Source organism: Pyxicephalus adspersus, chromosome 2, assembly GCF_032062135.1.
Source record: "Pyxicephalus adspersus chromosome 2, UCB_Pads_2.0, whole genome shotgun sequence".
Classification (NCBI taxonomy): Eukaryota; Metazoa; Chordata; class Amphibia; order Anura; family Pyxicephalidae; genus Pyxicephalus; species Pyxicephalus adspersus.
Window position 1 is genome coordinate 17,203,536 of NC_092859.1, and position 14,756 is coordinate 17,218,291.

Consider the following 14,756-nt stretch of genomic DNA (forward strand, 5'->3'; position numbering starts at 1 on the left):
TTTACCCTTGAATAATTCTGGTCCAGGATTAAAAACATTTAATGACAAAGTTTGATGGATCATCCAAGTTCAATTATTATAGTCTATCTTCTCCAGCCTTGGGGAGTTTTCATAAATCTGGCCCAATAGGTCAATGTTGCTTCAAAAATATTGGAAGAAAGAAAGAATTGTAATGCAATTGGAATATATTACAATAAAAACTTTCTGATATAACTAAATGCAACCTTATATTGCAGTGGACATGTCAAAAGCTGAACTTATAATGCAGAATTTAGATTTAGGTAGATATTTAGCAGAAATGGAACAAGTTTAAGGAGTTTCGTATTGACTTGGTTAGAACCAGGCATTTAGGGCCTGTGAAAGACAGATTTCGAAAAAGCATCACTCCTATTTACTAACATAGAAACTTCATTATTAGAACTGGTCACATTTCTGTATTCAACTGTTTTGACCAGAGTTCTTTATTGTGTTTTATTTAGATTTACCTAAACCTGTGACCTTCAGTCATACCCAGGATCATCCTAATGTTGCTCCAGGTACACATACAAGTTTTTTTTAAAAAACAAACTCTATACATTTATGATGTTTACTTTTTAGTTATAACCTTTTATATATTGGATGTCTGATTTTATGATACCATAAAACATTTGATGTTTTTTTTAGACGATGTTATTAGATAGATGAAGATAAGCACACACACCATTGTTCAAGTAAACATTATTAGCTGGTTGTTCCGTAGGTTTTTATTACCACTCAATGATAAATTTATAATAATAGTAGGAACATATAATAAAAAAGGGAGCTAATTGGGATTTTCTGTCCAGTAGTTGACTACCAACTTACCCATGAGCTGACCAGAGCAAGGGCCAAATGGGGCTCTGGCAAGTATGAAGTGTGGACCCCAAACACACAGCAGTCCAGTCCCCACATCTATGCATCCACATAGTAGGCATTCTATCAGGAAGGGTCATGAAGCTGGTAGAGGCACTGGGTAATTGCCAAATTAGCCCTAACGCAAGACAAGATGGGCTGCACGAAGGGGGGCGTGCAGGGTATAATGCAGGAAAGAAATAGTCCTATGGAAGAGGAGAAACATTTAAGGTAATAATTTGAGGCTTTTAAAGTGAACAAAGGACAGGTAGACTGCAAGAATAGGAGCAAGTAGAAGAGTGTAGGGTTTGGTAAAGGAAAGAAATTCTTTTTAGGAGTTTAGAAGTTTTTAACAAGTTGGTTGGAAAATTTTGGTTGGGGGATTTCCTGTTTTGGTGATTGGTTGATAGAATGAGAAGTTTTTATTATATAAACTGTGGTTGAAGGTGCTCAAAGGTATGAAACTCATTTGTGAGCTTATATTTATGTGACAGGTTGTTGTATACAATCTTCATGTAACTGATACTAGAATTTAGGATTTAGAGAAGGGAGGACTCCCATACTATGGCAACGTTTCAAAGGTGGCTTGTGATGTGTTTCTACTGACCTTGTATAGTGTTAGTCATGCACATCCACTAAAATAAAACATTTGGTTTCATTGTAGTGGTAAATGATTAGGAATTCTTTTACAGTTTTATTGTTATAAACAGGAGCATGTATGGATGATTTCCCTAATTTCTAGTTTTTAATCTTTTTTTTATATTGTGCCTCTATCCCCATAGAGGTCCCCCTCACTTTTTTCTTTAATATCTGGTATTTCTTCAGCAGTCACGAGACCTGCACCGTTGTTTCAGCCACCTCATATAGGTAAGTACTTGTTTGTGTTGTTCAGCTTGGAACCAGCCTTCAGAACTGCACTGGAAAATGAGATAGGATGGTTAGTAGAAAATCTGGCTTCTTAAGGATCTTTTACGAAAAAGATCTTTCTATAGACATGCATAATATGAAAACTTTATGTGCATGTTTAATAGCTTTCTTTAGGGAGCCCAAAGCAATCGTTCATGAAATCTATGTAGGACAGTCATATCACCTACCCTCAGCCTAAACCCAGTTGGACAGGGGTGTTTGTGGAACAATTTTGCATTCGTATGGAAAGACTTTTCCTTGGATCTTCGAATCATTTGTGAGTAACCCAAAATTGGTAATTGTTTAACCTTGCCATGGAGGGGACCAGGATTAGTTCTCATCATGGATGGCATCTTGATAGAGACTCCACATGGGTGATTTGGTTCTTCTTATAATCCAGGACATGTTGGTGAGGTAGTTGGCCTTTGCAAAGCGAGAGACCAATGTAACAGTGAAATGCTCTTCTAAAAATGTTCTAAAATTTAGGTAAATAAATAAGACGCTGATTAATGAGGTTCGTCTTGTACAGATATATGCCACAAGATGGGTTTGACATGTTTATATAAAGTACTACAGCACATTTACTGAAATAATTTACTCTCTTTTAATAGGTCTTGATTTCTCATCTCCAGCTGTAAATTCAGCATTTAAGCAATTGCCAGGTAAGACAGTTATCCTTAAAGCCTAACGTATATTAAAAACAGTCATTAAAAATGCATCAGGGCAGGGGGATGAAACATTGATGCCTTTTGAGGGTTCTAACCTTACCGCACACCCCTTGATATTAGAAATTAAATTAAATTAAAAGTTAAATTTATCCCTGTTACTTACATTCCATAGGATTTGTTACCTAGATGAAAAAAAGATGAGACAATATTTCAATATTACCTATGTATTTACTGGAGAGATTTTTTACCAGTTTTTGACATACTTCTATGACCAAGGTCATCTTCATTCTACAAAAAGGTGTTAGAGAGATATACCCCCTCTACACAATCAAGAGGTAAAGGGAAACCTTACCTACATAAATATAGATAGGGAAAAAACTTGACCAATGATTTTACTATTATGACTCTACCTTCAAAAGCATTTATAAAAATAGTAGAGGACTTTATACACAGTTATATGCAGATGGTCATACTTGTATGGGTTTAATTACTGTAAAAGTTGATCAATACGTTGGCCATAGTCTATTTATTCCTTTGAAATTATCATATGCTTTATGGTAAAAAATTTTGGGAAACCTGCCCCTTACACTTATACTTTTGAAGACCTTTAAGTTGATTTGGAGCACTCATCGAGAGCCAGATCTTCCCATCTAACATCAGAACCCAACCTCACAAACTCCAAAATCTTGTGAAAAGCCTTCCCAGAAATGTGGAGGTTGCTACAGTCGCACCAACTCCAAATTAACGTTCTTGGTTTACAATGGGATGTCCAACAAACTCATATAGGTGTCATAGTCCAGTGTCAACCGACCCATACCATGAAGATGTAGGGGAATAGAAAGATCTGTTGTTCTAGGTTGGTATGTGCACAGTGCAAAGAGGGAGCAAAGAGAAACAATGTACAGGGTTTTGTTTGATGAAGACTTTTCTCAGTTGAGGATTTATTGGGCTGATATGCATGTGTGGTCAGTGTTTTAAAATTTATTAAATTTTTATCTATTTGTCTTTTAGATGAGCCCAACAGTAAAAACAACCATGGGTCAAGATTAATGAAATTAGTCTTGGTGATGTGCATCATCCTCATATTATTGATGCTCATACTTATAATCATCATTATGTTCATTTATTGTGAGTATTGTTCCAGTTGCAGACTACTTTTACAATGCTCAAGAATAAAATGCAGGATTCAAACCACAGTAATTTAGACTGCCGAAAGATTTTAAATAGCTTCAACCTTGCTATTTTTTTAATAAGATTGGAAAGTGAATATGGCTGGATGGGTAAAGTGGGTGATTTAGTTATGGTAAAACATAATATTGTTATCATAACTATTGTTTGTTCTCACATTTAAAAAGTAGATTTTAACTAGTTAACTTTAACAATTGTCTTAATTGCTAGTTAAATAATATGATTCTGGTACATATTAAATTTTCACATTCCTACAAAAATGAATGAATGCAAATTGTAAAAGTTTTCATATAAGGTAAATAAGCTAGTTTTTTATTACAACCTATACATAACACAAACAAACATATGAAAGGCAGAACTGGGTTGTTATGCTTATTGAGTAGCACTGTCCAATGCACCTGGGATTAGAAAACAGCTTGAAACTGTATTATGAAAAGAATCACAATTGATTGTATAAAAGCAACAAATACAACGCATTTCGGGCGCCAAAATAACTCCCTTTTCATCAGAGCTCAGTAGGATGAATTCTTAAACCTATACAAACAGGGCTGGCTCATCTCGCTCTGTTGATTCAGAGTCATGTCATGTTATAGGGTAGACAGTTGTCACATTGACAGTGGATCCCCAATATTTATATTAGACATCCATTCTTACCCAGTGTAATCTGTAGGACTGACGTGTTCTGTAAATTGGTTCTGCAATGTGCAGGGAACAGCCAGGCAATGCAGAACACAGAGAGGCTCCTACCGCAACTGTACCCGCCTCCAGCACAGCACCCAAGGTGGGCACCTCTTCTGCACCAACCTGCTCCTTGGTCCTGGTTAGACTGGGGATAAAGGATGCTATCATTTTTTTTAACTGAACGAAGTTATAATATAGTAAAGTGGCAATCAATATAGCTGTTACAACTAAAACATGACACAGACATTTGGCTAATTTCTGTTTTTTATTAACATCAGATTTAAGAACAGATTTAAGCTCTAATCATAGGGTTTAATAAATTGTACTGGGAACTCTTAGAAGTTCCGTGTCAGTCAGACATTCACAGCAGTGGGATGTGACCTATTTCCATGTGTTCAGTACTGTCTGTACATATCCATTAATGATAATATATGCACTTCTCAATTAACAGCAGCACTTGAGCTGTCTAATGCTACTCCAGATGGAATAATGAATGTGTACTCGTGTAACCACAGAATCTTCTATATAATAATATATATTTAGTATAAAAATATATAAAAAGTACAAAGTAGGACTTGGATTTTTGATATAATGTTCATCAGACATAAACAATTAGAACTAAAATCTTTCTATATATTATGATTTAATTTCAGATCCCAGTATTTCCAATCAACTCTCCGACATAAAACTGAATGGTAAGTAGCACGACAGTGTCATATGAAAATTTCAGGGCTGATATACAAACTTAAAGCTGGACTTCAGGAAAATTTAAAAGACACAATACAGTGCAGTTTTTATTTTCTGTCGGGGTAAAAACTAATTCAAATACCAGGAGATGCACTGGTAGTAGAGAGATAGGAGATCAGGGCAGTCAGTAAAGTGAATATGCTATTTTATGGAAATTTTGTAAAAAATATATTTTTACAAAAAAACATAAAACGTACTGTGTTCTTCTGGATATCAACTTGTGTTATCCATTAGCTATGAATAGTTCTGGGAGAGGGAGGGGCAACATATAAACCAATCAGGTTCTGCTGCATGCACAAATGTTGACATGCCATGTTTCGGGCTTTGCAGTGAAAGACATTTATTATGCTTTACTGTTATCTTTTTGTTACTTTTTCAGCTATTGATTTTATCGTACTTGTTCAGTAGTAATACTGACTAATATGTGATATGACAATAGCTTCTATAAATAATAAATGCAAATATGGTTTGTCTACATGAGCACCAGAATCACTTTTATGTTTTCAAGTTCGTCATGCATGTTTTAATAAAAAAAAATTGCCAATATTGTTAACTTATGAACTTGTTACGTTATAGTGTCTGAAATCCAGGAAACAGCCAGAATAGACAGTGATTTCGGGACTGAAGAACGAAGACAATTGAACCAAACCTTTGGTAAATAAATATCAATTTATATAAAACTAGTTTTAATAGATGGAAATGAATATTCTATATAAACAACTTTCAAGGCTTTTGTAAAAGCTTTGGGTAAAAATATGGTACTCATACAAATTGCACATAGTCTCATCTTCATGATTTACATACCTGTGTCATGTCTTGACTATCAATCCATCAAGTACAGGCATCGGAAACAAAGATGGAGGTATTATCAATGGGAGTTCTGTGATCTCCATGAAGTTTGACAAGATACACATTACTTAGCATGCATGCTCTTAACAAGCTTCATTTAAAGCTTGGTCTACTCTTGGTCTTCATGCTGTATATGAAGTGTATACAGGTAGTCCCCGGGTTAAGGACATCCGACATACAGACGACTCCTAAATATGAACGGAGCTTCCCTGCAGGCTTGATGGGGGGAGGAGGGCAGATTGCATGACTTGCAGAAGAAGTCTTTTGCTAAACATGGCTGAAACTGAGCTCCTCTGCAAGTTCTTGTAAATCTTAAATGACCAAGACAATCTCTGCAGTTGTTTCTTTTTGCATATCAAAGCACAGCTTGCTCCAGAATATCTAGGCTCCATAAAGTTGTTTTTTTTTTGCTTTGTTTTTGATTAACTCACAATAAGGATTTTATACAGTAACTGACACCATGATGCCTAATAATATGTTGAGACAAACAGCTGTCCTATTTGCATTTATTAAAATATTGAACCTGTTCCGACTTACATACAAATTCAACTTAAGAACAAACCTACAGTCCCTATCTCGTATGTAACTTGAGGACTACCTGTACTTCAATTCTTTCAAATGTTCAGTTGGTTGACTGGGTCCTATGAAGTGGATCAGGGGTTGCCTGGGACTGTAAAATACCTTTTGGTAACATGATCATCTATTTTTTCTTCAGGAAAGAAAATAGACAACATCGAAACAGAAATTATGAACATTAAAAGAGCAGTGGGTAAGTCCTAAGCTGACTTTTTTTTATAACTACTTTGAATGGCTATTTTAATGGCTGTGTGAAAAACCCAAGTAAAATCCAAAATCTGATGTGGTAATATACACATGAGCGGCAGCCTACTACCCTCAGATATGGAGTCTCAAAGATCTCACAGACTTGAAAGATCCTCATATAGACTGAAAACTGTTATATAATTAATAAAGAAAAAGAACCTAGGCCTCATGAAATATGTTTTTTTATTTCAATATACTAAAAATTAGATCTAGATTTTAAGGTCACTGGCAAATACATATGACTAAAACATCTGTAACCGGCACATCATACTGGGCCCATTTCTCCTTCCTCAGGGTCTTTAGAAGGAGTGTGCACTGGAAATGTGTTAGCTCTGTATTATTAACTTATATACACCGGCTGCAGTTGTTTATCCATATACATATTTATATAGTGGTGACTTTCTTTTAAATGAAGATCCATCAATAATGCTTGTGGAAAACTGATTATTTTTGCAATAAATGTTGAACATATTTTACAAAGCCTATGCACATTTTTACATGTCTGTGAAGGTTTTTCTTTATTCAGGTCATGGTATATTTAGTAGAAGTTAGTTGTGTTCAACTCGACATTTCTCTCAGCTGCCTAATCAGGTTTTGTGTAGTGTAGGGAATCCAATCATCATGGAACGAGAAAAGTCTACCCATATTGCGAGTCCATACCCTCCTTCATCAGGGCCAGGGGTGTGCTCTCTTTGAATTTATAAAGTGTCCCTGAGTTGGTGCAACTTGAATGGGAGAAGAACAAAAATATCTATACTTTTGTCCTCCAGCAATAAACTGATCCTCCAAAAGCCTTTTATAAGGATTGTAAGAGGGGGTGCTGAGAAGTTCCTGGCTTTGCCACCTTCCAGCTAAAATAGAAAAATGAGTGTGGGGGCATATGACAGCCCTTAGTATGTAACTGTGCAAATATCAGGTCTTGGCGATTCTTAAAACTGTTTTTTCTTTTAGTGAGACGCTGTGATGGCAGAGGCACTAGCAAGTTTCACGTCGTTGGAGTTATGGGCCGTCATTAGGTTTTTGTTTCTCCAGGGAAAGTCAGCAAAGGACATTCACACTGAGATCCCACAAACACTGGGGGAGAAGTGTCCTTCCTACAGCACTGTCAAAACCTGGATATCTCATTTCAAAACTGGGCATTCCACCGTTGAAGATGAGCCAATCAGTGGGCGCCCCCCAACCTCAGCTGACCCGGCAACCTGCGATGCTGTCCATGAGCTGATTATTGAGGTCAGGCAAATATCCGCAAAAAAGATCTTTGACATCTCACCACTATCCTAGACATCCTAGTGGGTGCCGAAATGTTTGAACAGTAATCAGAAGAAGGAACGAGGTGAAGCATCCAAAGCTGTTTTGGCCCATTTTGAAGCTGCACAGGACTTTTTGGCTAGGTTAGTGACTGAGGATGAAACCTGGCTCCACATCTATGATCCTGAAACCAAGAAACTGTCAAAGGAATGGGGCCACAGCGGCTCCCTGCGGCCGAAGAAGTTCCGAACCCAGAAATCAGCCTAAAAAGTTGTGGCGTCCCTGTCTTAGGGCTCTAGTATCACCAGACAGTATTAATATAACCTCCTGGACCAGCTGAAGAAGGCAATTAAGATGAAACGCCGTGGAAAGTTGACCAAAGGGATCCTTTTTTTGCAGGACGAAGCACCGCACACGTCCAATGTTATGGCTGCCATATTAAACACCTTGAGTTTCCAATTGGTCCACCATCCCCCCTACTCACCTGACCCGGTCCCTTTGGACTATTATCTGTTCCCGAATTTGAAGAAAAACACCTGAAGGGGCAACGTTTTGAGGACATTTCTGACGTCAAAGATGCTGCTGAGAGCTGGTTTGCGGCCCAACCAAAGAACTTTTATTTGAACGGTCTAGAAAATCTGCAACTACGCTGTACTCAGTGCATCAGTCTCATGGGGGAATATGTTGAATAAATGTGGTATTTCATAACTCTAGCTCCCTTCTTTCTGGGCAAAGCCAGGAACCTCTCAGCACCCCCTCTTATAATGTAACACCTAATTTGCTAACTAGTTACGCCGCAGAAAATAATGAACCTGATTTATTAAAGCTCACCAAGGCTGGAAAAAATACACTTTCATCAGTGAAGCTGGGTGATCTAGCTGGAATGGATTTCATCAAAGTAATTTGATATTTGCTAGCAAATGCTTTGAATCCTGGACCGGATCCATTCCAGGTTTGCTGGATCACCCAGCTTCACTGATGAAAGTGTATCCTGTCCAACCTTGGAGAACTTTAATAAATCAGGGCCAATGTATCACTGAGTTTAGAGATATTAGGGGCACATTTAAAAAGCAGTGAATGTTATTATTAGTATTGCCATTACATCACACTCATTGTAATGTTAAACAAGGAATATACACCTGCAAGAAATATTTGTTAAATGTCATATTTGCAGAACCTATGCTAAACTTGGATTACCAATTTTATCAATTTTTAACAGTTGTACAGTGACTATGACTACATGCTAAAGTGGTTATTGTGCAATATTTAAACTTTAGTTGAACAAGTAAACAATTTGTGCTATACACATGAATTGCTTCTTTGCTCATTTGATGTTCTCTCTTCAGTAATGTGTTTGTGAGATGAAATTTTGGGGGTAACCAGATTCCTTCCCCTTTTCTGTCTTCTGTAAAGGTCTCTGCAGGATCTGCCCAACTGACTGGATCCTTTTGGAGGGCACCTGTTATTATCTTTCCAAATCCCATAAGATCTGGGAGGAGTCAAGGCAAGATTGCATCAATCGGGGTTCTACTCTTCTTCTCTTAAATAATAAGAAAGAACTGGTAATACATCGCCATTCCATGTGATTGTTCTTTGGGGCCTCTTTGGGAATATTGTAAATGTTTCTGAACCAGGGTTCTTCCAGAAGCTGCAAAGGGTTTCTCCAGAGGTTCATAGGGGTTCCTTGAGTCATGAGCAGTCTGGAACTTTCAGGTCAATAAAAGTGACACCAATTATCTTTTTGGCTATTGGTAAATGTGGCATTCTTCCACTGGTAAGCAATGTAAAATGCATTCTTTCCACTGACCACCACACCAATAACTGTGAGCTGGGGATATAGAAATTATAGAAGGGTTTCCCAAAGATCTGAACCCTATTTTAAGGGTTCCATTATGTGAAAAAAGGTTGAGAATAGTTTCTGCACGTATCCTGTAACAATTATGAGGGTATCAGCTCTCCTTCTATATTTTCCTTCGTTTACAGTTTATTATAGAGAATTAAAATGGGAAGATCTAGAGCACACAAAGAGGTGGCAGAACCATTCAAAATGCCATAGTGAATATAGGGGGATTATGGCAGAGGGATCACATGGTTAGAGAATCCAAGACATAAAAAGCGAGGGCTGAACACTAATATATAAAAAAGCTGTTCTTTGTTTTTAAACAGTGTCTGTCTTTTAAACACATGGGTGTGTTATTTTGCCAATGTTTCTCACATGAGATAACCAGTAAGTGATTCTTTTAGGAAGACATATCTTTTAAAGAACTCAATGCACTATACAAGATTTTCTTAACCTTAGGGATAACCCTTTGAAATACCTTTTAGGTCTAGGAAACCCCTGCAAATATTTATGATATGCCCAATTCATAGTATATTAGCCTGGTGGCTAATATGTAATATCTTCAGTAAGACGAATGTTGCTTACATTGTTGGCCAGTGAAAAAGTTTCCTCCCTTTTTAAAAGTTTTCTCCCTTTTAAATAGCCAAGAAGATCAATGGTGTCAGTTGTAACTGGCCTGGGAGGTACAAATTGCTCATTGCTCAAGGAACCCCTGGCAACCTTCGGAGGGACACTGGTTGTAAAAAAAACTTCTCTACACACTGTAATATTATACTGAGCTAGCCATAGAACTCAATGCAATGACCAGTATGTTGGTGGCATAGCTGATTCTTATTAGAGAACTGTTAAATGTATATAATCTTTGTCTCTTGTGGACTAGCAGACCCATACTTTCAGGCCAGATATCTGAATCCACACAAAACCTGGCAATGTTGACACAATCAGTATAATTTAGTGGGTGATGTTTGCAAGGGTGGTCATTTTGTGTTATTCCATAGATGGGTCACAGTGGTGATCGACCTTTAGCTATTGTGTTTTGCAAATCAACTTTTCTCTATACAATACAATAATATATTGAACTAGTTCACCTGTCATTTTTATTTCTAGGTTGATAGTAAAATTTACAGTTGTGTTTTACATTATCTGTAAAATATTTATTTGTTTTTGAAACGTTTCCTTTCTTTTTCCCAGGATCTGCTACTGACAAGAATTGGTAACAAGAGGTATTGGATTGGGCTGAGGAGAGTCCTTATGGCTTGGAAATGGGTGGATGGAACTGCACCAACATTTACGTAAGCTGTAATCTGTAGTTTGCATTCAATTAATAAAAGACCAATGCTAGTTTTTATTGCATGAGTGTAATCTAATAAAATTTGCCTGAATTGGTGAAATAATGTAGTAATTATAGGTTCTTCATAAACAGATAGCCAAAGGTCAAATATATACTCAAAAAGGAAGTGCTTAGGTTGTTATATTTTTTTAAAATTTACCTGAAGTTTTTAGTGTTGGATAAATTATGGTAGTTAAATGAGAGAATACTTCCAAAGGGAGGAAAATGTTCATCTGAGATAGCTGTCAGTAAAATAGATGTCCTCACTGGAAGATGTCCTCACTCTTCTTTTGACAAATGTTAATAGCCTTGACAAATTTATATTATTGTCTTTGTCTTTACTTTGTTTGTCCTGGTATCCAATGGATTGGTCACCAAAACAAGAGATAAAGGGCTTTTTGGCTTCCCCCACCCACTTGCCTAAAAAAAAAACAGATATAAAACTGGGCTATTTAGTCCAATATTACCCATTTTTTTGCATTTGAGTGGTAAAACTGCCCAAAATTTCCTACAAATTCTGACTGAAAGCTAAGTTCAGACTGGCAGTGAGGTTGCTGTGTAGTTATTAATGGACTGCTGCCTTGGAGGAGATGCTACATGTAGCTTTCACTCATGGTGGCCTAATGGCAAGACTGTCAATCACACGCAGTTCTGAAAAGACTTCAATAAATAAACAGGTTTATGTGCTAATTCTAGCAATTTCAATTTTGTTTGTTAGAAACTGGAATAGTGGCGAACCAAACAATTTTGGACACCGAGAGCACTGTACAGAGATGATAACCGGGGGATGGAATGACTTGGACTGCACATCTAACATTGACTACATCTGTGAGAGATTGGCAGACTGCTGAGATATTAGTTCTTTATCCTCAATACTACTTCCTCGAGATACATTCGACTGGACACCGGACTTTTATCTGTAACTCCTAATGTCCAACTGAACTGCATGCATTCCAGATGATTCCAGGAGCATCAAACCAAAGGGTGTGCTAAGTCTTAAAAGTCTGAAAAGTATTTGAACAGGAAAATATATATATGTTCTCCGGTATCAGTGTAAAATTAGGAAAAAAGCATCTAAGAGACATGGAATTCAGGTTTACGGAAGAATTAACTTAAGTATATGTAAACCCTATTGATGAACTTTTCTTATTTGTTCCCTTTGGTCTGTTCACATACCGCTGAATGCATTTTGTTCTACCTCTTAATAAATAAAAACAATTTTTAGGTGATCCTGACCTGTGCAGCTAATATACACAACATTTATTAGGATAACAGAACCCCCCATCCAATACTTACGGAGAATAGGAGAGGATAAGGCGTTCTGTTTTAGGGTGACAATTTCTCTTCCATTAATACATTACAGTAAGTGAGCGTTGTCATCAAAGGACAGGAACTTTGTTACTGGCAAAAGCTGTAGGTGAAAAGAAAAGAAACAAAGAAAAACAATACATTTTTAATTAGACTGGATTGTGGGCATTTTTTTAATTTTAAGATCAGTTTATCCTTTGCTTTACCATCTCCATAAAAATCAATGTGATTGCATTGCTAGAGCAAGGTTAATCCAACACAGCCTAATCAAAATGCATACAAGCGCATTACAAACTGATTTCAGATACCTGTACCCATTACACCCCACATCTCATACATTATTGTATATAAATCTCTTTAGCACCATTTGGCAGATGTAAACTTTCTGCATAGAATACTGGGAACTTGCCTATTGTTTTAAACTTCTGTGTATTTAGCCACATCTGTGACACCTTTGGATTTTTGTCTCTTTGCTGCTTTGGACTGTGCTTTGCTTTTTTAATATAAATAAGCCCACACATGTTTTATCACAAATAAAAGGATATAATGTTTTCATAAATGTCTAAAATATTATATGATGTACAGTGGAATAAATCAATGTAATTTAATCATGAGACTTATAGTCTGTTCTAAAGGCTTCTTTCTTTGCAGCAGATGGTCAGGTGTGCTATGAAGATAGGAAGAATGTATTTATTATTGAGTATTGTTCAGTATTGTATTCAGTATTGTTTCCACCATTACAACAGTCACCCCGCTCCGCGAATAATGATTCTCATCGGATTGTTTATTTTATTTGTTTATTTCTCAGATTTTCTTTTAAGTAAGTATGTATGTTAGCTGTGTATTTTCTATAACTGTTATACCTAATGGCATCAAATAGTTTGACTTTGATAACTATCATTTCTTGTTTGATCTTAGATTTTAAATGAAATAAACCCATAATGAGTGAGAAAAAGCAAACAAATATATTGCAAATATTTAGTAAAACCAAAGATAATGTAACTAATGATAATAGTAACAATAGTAATACTTCACATAACCGTGAGCTGATCAATGAATCAGAGCCGCCACAGTCCTTGTCAGCACCATTAGGAAGATCATTATTTTACAAATGTGTTTATCTTTTTATAAAAATTCAATATTAAAAAAATCAGCAGGATTTAAAATTATGAATTTAGTGGTCCGTGAGGTCCGAAAGGTTGGTGACCGCTGTTTTACATACAGAGCAAAAAGTAGGTAAACCTTAATTCAACACTCACCGTGATTAAATCAGCCAATCAAATACTGGGCACGTCAAAAGGTCTGTAAAGTCTTACAGCCTATCGCCTGCCAGCTTGCTGAATAGGAGGACTCTTGCTCTCTATGAGGAAGCAGCGGTCTTTCCGCAGGCTATGGATGCCTTTGAAAAAAAATTAACTGTTTTCCATATTTGAGGGGCTCATATGAAAAAAAAAGGGCGCAGCCCCTAATTCTTGATCGCCCAGGCGATTGAGAATGAATGGGAGCGCAAAGCATCACGGGATACCTATTTCACACATCTCGGAAGGCTCTTGGGTGCTTGGGCAAGCGCAGAAGTAAAAAAGCCGATTTCACACATGTGCAGTGAGATCAGCAAGTTCTTTTTCCCCAACTACGTCACCCGACCCAGGCGTGAGATCAGGTGACGTAGTTGGGGAAGAAAAACCTGGAAGAAGAGGAGAAGATGGCAGCACCTGGAGAGCCGGCCTGAAGATGGATTTCGGGACAACGCACCCCTGATGGAAGAGACCTCCGGACCAATCAACTTCACTGTGGGATTGAAGGTAAGTGCATTTTTTTTTGTTTTGGCCTTTTTTGAGTTTACTTCCTCTTTAAGTCACATGACTAATCTTGAGTAGGCATTCCTTTATAAAGGTCACATGACCTAATTTTGCATAGGCTTCCTTTACAGTGGGTCACATGACCTGATCTAGTGTAAACATTCCTTTATAGTAGATGACATGACCTGATATTTAATCCGCGCTGCGTTATATATATCAGCACAATATAAATACCCGATGGTAATAACAATTTACCTGGAACATGTTCAGCTGATATAAACTGAAGGTTGGACTGATATTGGCACAGCTATGAGGATGACAACTTCAAACAAAGTTTTAAATACAAATACATGATGAATGATGAAAAAGTGAATCTTTGTGTCTTCATAGTGAAATCCATCTACAAACACTGACATCCTGCAATAACCCACAATACAATAACTGATGACAGGAATCCCACAAAAACAAGAACACGAATTCATATTGATGTATCATCATTT

The 14,756-nt window shown here is 36.9% G+C and overlaps 1 protein-coding gene across 4 annotated transcripts in view; it reads left to right on the plus strand.

Annotated features, from left to right (window-relative positions):
• LOC140323010 (uncharacterized) overlaps positions 1-13,071 on the plus strand; it is an 18,353-nt gene extending 5,282 nt beyond the window's left edge. For 2 of the 4 annotated variants that reach the window (XM_072399721.1, XM_072399719.1), the window contains exons 4-13: positions 480-536; positions 1,696-1,737; positions 2,388-2,438; positions 3,456-3,572; positions 4,967-5,008; positions 5,637-5,714; positions 6,625-6,678; positions 9,393-9,541; positions 11,011-11,111; positions 11,868-13,071. In XM_072399721.1, the coding sequence (XP_072255822.1) occupies positions 480-536; positions 1,696-1,737; positions 2,388-2,438; positions 3,456-3,572; positions 4,967-5,008; positions 5,637-5,714; positions 6,625-6,678; positions 9,393-9,541; positions 11,011-11,111; positions 11,868-12,000 (824 nt within the window). In that variant the 3' untranslated portion in view covers positions 12,001-13,071. The remainder of the gene's footprint in view (positions 1-479; positions 537-1,695; positions 1,738-2,387; positions 2,439-3,455; positions 3,573-4,966; positions 5,009-5,636; positions 5,715-6,624; positions 6,679-9,392; positions 9,542-11,010; positions 11,112-11,867) is intronic. The other 2 variants (XM_072399720.1, XM_072399722.1) reach the window with 2 other exon arrangements.
• The last annotated feature ends 1,685 nt before the right edge of the window (positions 13,072-14,756 follow it).